The sequence below is a fragment of the Propithecus coquereli genome, unplaced genomic scaffold (genome assembly GCF_000956105.1).
Source record: "Propithecus coquereli isolate 6110/MARCELLA unplaced genomic scaffold, Pcoq_1.0 Scaffold241, whole genome shotgun sequence".
Taxonomy (NCBI): Eukaryota; Metazoa; Chordata; class Mammalia; order Primates; family Indriidae; genus Propithecus; species Propithecus coquereli.
In genome coordinates this window covers 388128-390044 of record NW_012147964.1, presented here as the reverse complement: position 1 = coordinate 390044, position 1917 = coordinate 388128, and the positions used below count along the sequence as shown (strand labels likewise).

The 1917-nt window shown below is 51.3% G+C and overlaps 1 protein-coding gene across 1 annotated transcript in view; it reads right to left on the bottom strand.

Moving 5' to 3' along the window:
* The window catches only part of LOC105811842 (putative EGF-like module-containing mucin-like hormone receptor-like 4), a 22582-nt gene extending 20750 nt beyond the window's left edge, over positions 1-1832 (bottom strand). The window contains exons 1-2 of the mRNA XM_012646116.1: positions 1802-1832; positions 650-700 (exon numbers count right to left, since the gene is read on the bottom strand). Of these exons, the coding sequence (XP_012501570.1) occupies positions 650-700; positions 1802-1832 (82 nt within the window). The remainder of the gene's footprint in view (positions 1-649; positions 701-1801) is intronic.
* Positions 1833-1917: the final 85 nt, after the last annotated feature.

The following is a 1917-nucleotide window of genomic DNA, read 5'->3' as shown; positions in this document are numbered from 1 at the left end:
GTATATTTTACTACGAGTTAAAAATAACAACAACAAAGCATCTTCCTTGCCCACTGGGGGGAATAACTGAGGCGTGGGCTCCACACTGTGTCCCGTGGCTCCCCCAGGGGTCAGGCTCCAGTCGCCCACATGTAACTCTCGTGACAAGGTCCTAGGTCACCTTCTCCGCTTCCTGTGCCACTGCCCACTCCCAGGTGGTGCCTTCTAGGGTCACCTCCCAGACTAATGACTTGCTCTCAGGATCTAATTCTCAGGGGAACCCAACCCACGACGTGGCACAAAGGCAGAGCATTTTCAGGAATGACGTAGGACACAGGTTTGCACAAAAAAAGAGCAGAATCCGGCATCACCAGCTGCGTGACCTTGAGCCGGCGCCTTCTCAGGAGCACCCTTAGCCAGGTGGGGACAGTGTCCGCACCTTCTGTGTAGGAATGTCACAGAGGACTGAACGGGACGGTGTGCGTCAGTTGCTTAGCTGAGTAAATGCAGATGGTGGTGGTAATGCCAGAGTAGGGGGACGGCCCTCGGGAGGTGGGAGACACCAGGGACTCAGCGCTCACTGTCTTGCAAAGGGCTCCCTCCCCTCCCAGAAGCAAGTCTCCAGATCCCAATTTCCTTTCCTCTGGCCTTTGGCCATGAGTAGACTCACCTCCAGAATTCCTGGCTTCTGGTCCTGACACAGCCAGCAAGACACCAAGACCTAGAACACAGAGGAGGAGACAATTCAGATGGGGACCCCCTGGGCTTTGCTTGGCTGAAGGCTGGGTGAGTTAGGGGTGACTACCCCTGACCCTCTGCCCCATCATATGTGCAAACTTCACTGTAGATTCTTCCAGGCAGGCTGTAGACACAGGGTCATGGGGGTGGGCATGATGTATTAATACCACTGAAGCACAAGAGGTACATGTGTCTGCAGAGGTGGGTCCCCGCTCCCCGAAACTCAGCTGCCAATTCAGCTTTTCCACCTAGTCTAGCGCCAAACGCCAGCGTTGCAACCTCCTTTCCATACTCAACAGTCTGCCTTTATCGGTCCAGACCTCAAACCCCACACTGTCTAATAAAAATATAATGTGAACCAACAGGTCTTTTGAAATTTTCTAGTAGCCACATTTAAAAAAAAAATCAAAGAGAAACAGGTGAAATTAATTTTAATAATATACTTTGCTTCAACCAACAGAACCAAAATGTTGTCATTCTAACATGTAATTCATATGAAACAAATTGTTAATAAATTAATTGTTAATGAATTATTAACACTTTTGGTGGGTATTAGGTCTTTGCAATTGGGTCTGTATTTTGCACACACAGCACCTCTCCATTCACACTGGCCACATTTCGAGTGCTCAGTAGCCACCCATGACCGGTGGCTATGGGATTGGACAGTGCAGGCTTAACCCTTAGGAACTGCGGCTTCCTCTGAGGTCAGAAGAGGTCTGAATAGCACAGACCAAGAGGGAAACCTGGAATTATTGTGGATGTGCTAATGCACTCTCAGCTTCCTCACCTGCACAGCAGTGACTCATTAACGCACCTTCATCGGCTCTTCCCTCTTCCTCGTGTGACACCCCCGCGCCCCTTCCTGTGCTTCCTGGGATCCCCTCCCAAATAAATACTCACACACACTAGTTCTCGTCCCAGTTCTGCTTTGGGGCAGCCCAGCCTAAGAGACTCAGTGGGAGAGTTTCGTGTAGGACAAGCACACGCAGTTGTTGCTGGAGAAAGTGCCAACCGTTAGGGAGCGAACGTAGCCAGGACGGCAGGGGCAGGAAGAGAAGAGAGGGGAGGTCTTTGTTCCACTCACCCGAGAGCAGGAGCAAGTGCCTGCTTCCCATGGCGCGGACGCAGCGGGAGCAACAGTCTGAGGGGATGTGGGGAGAGTTCCTGGAACGAATAAGCCCAGTGAAAACCAACTCCTCA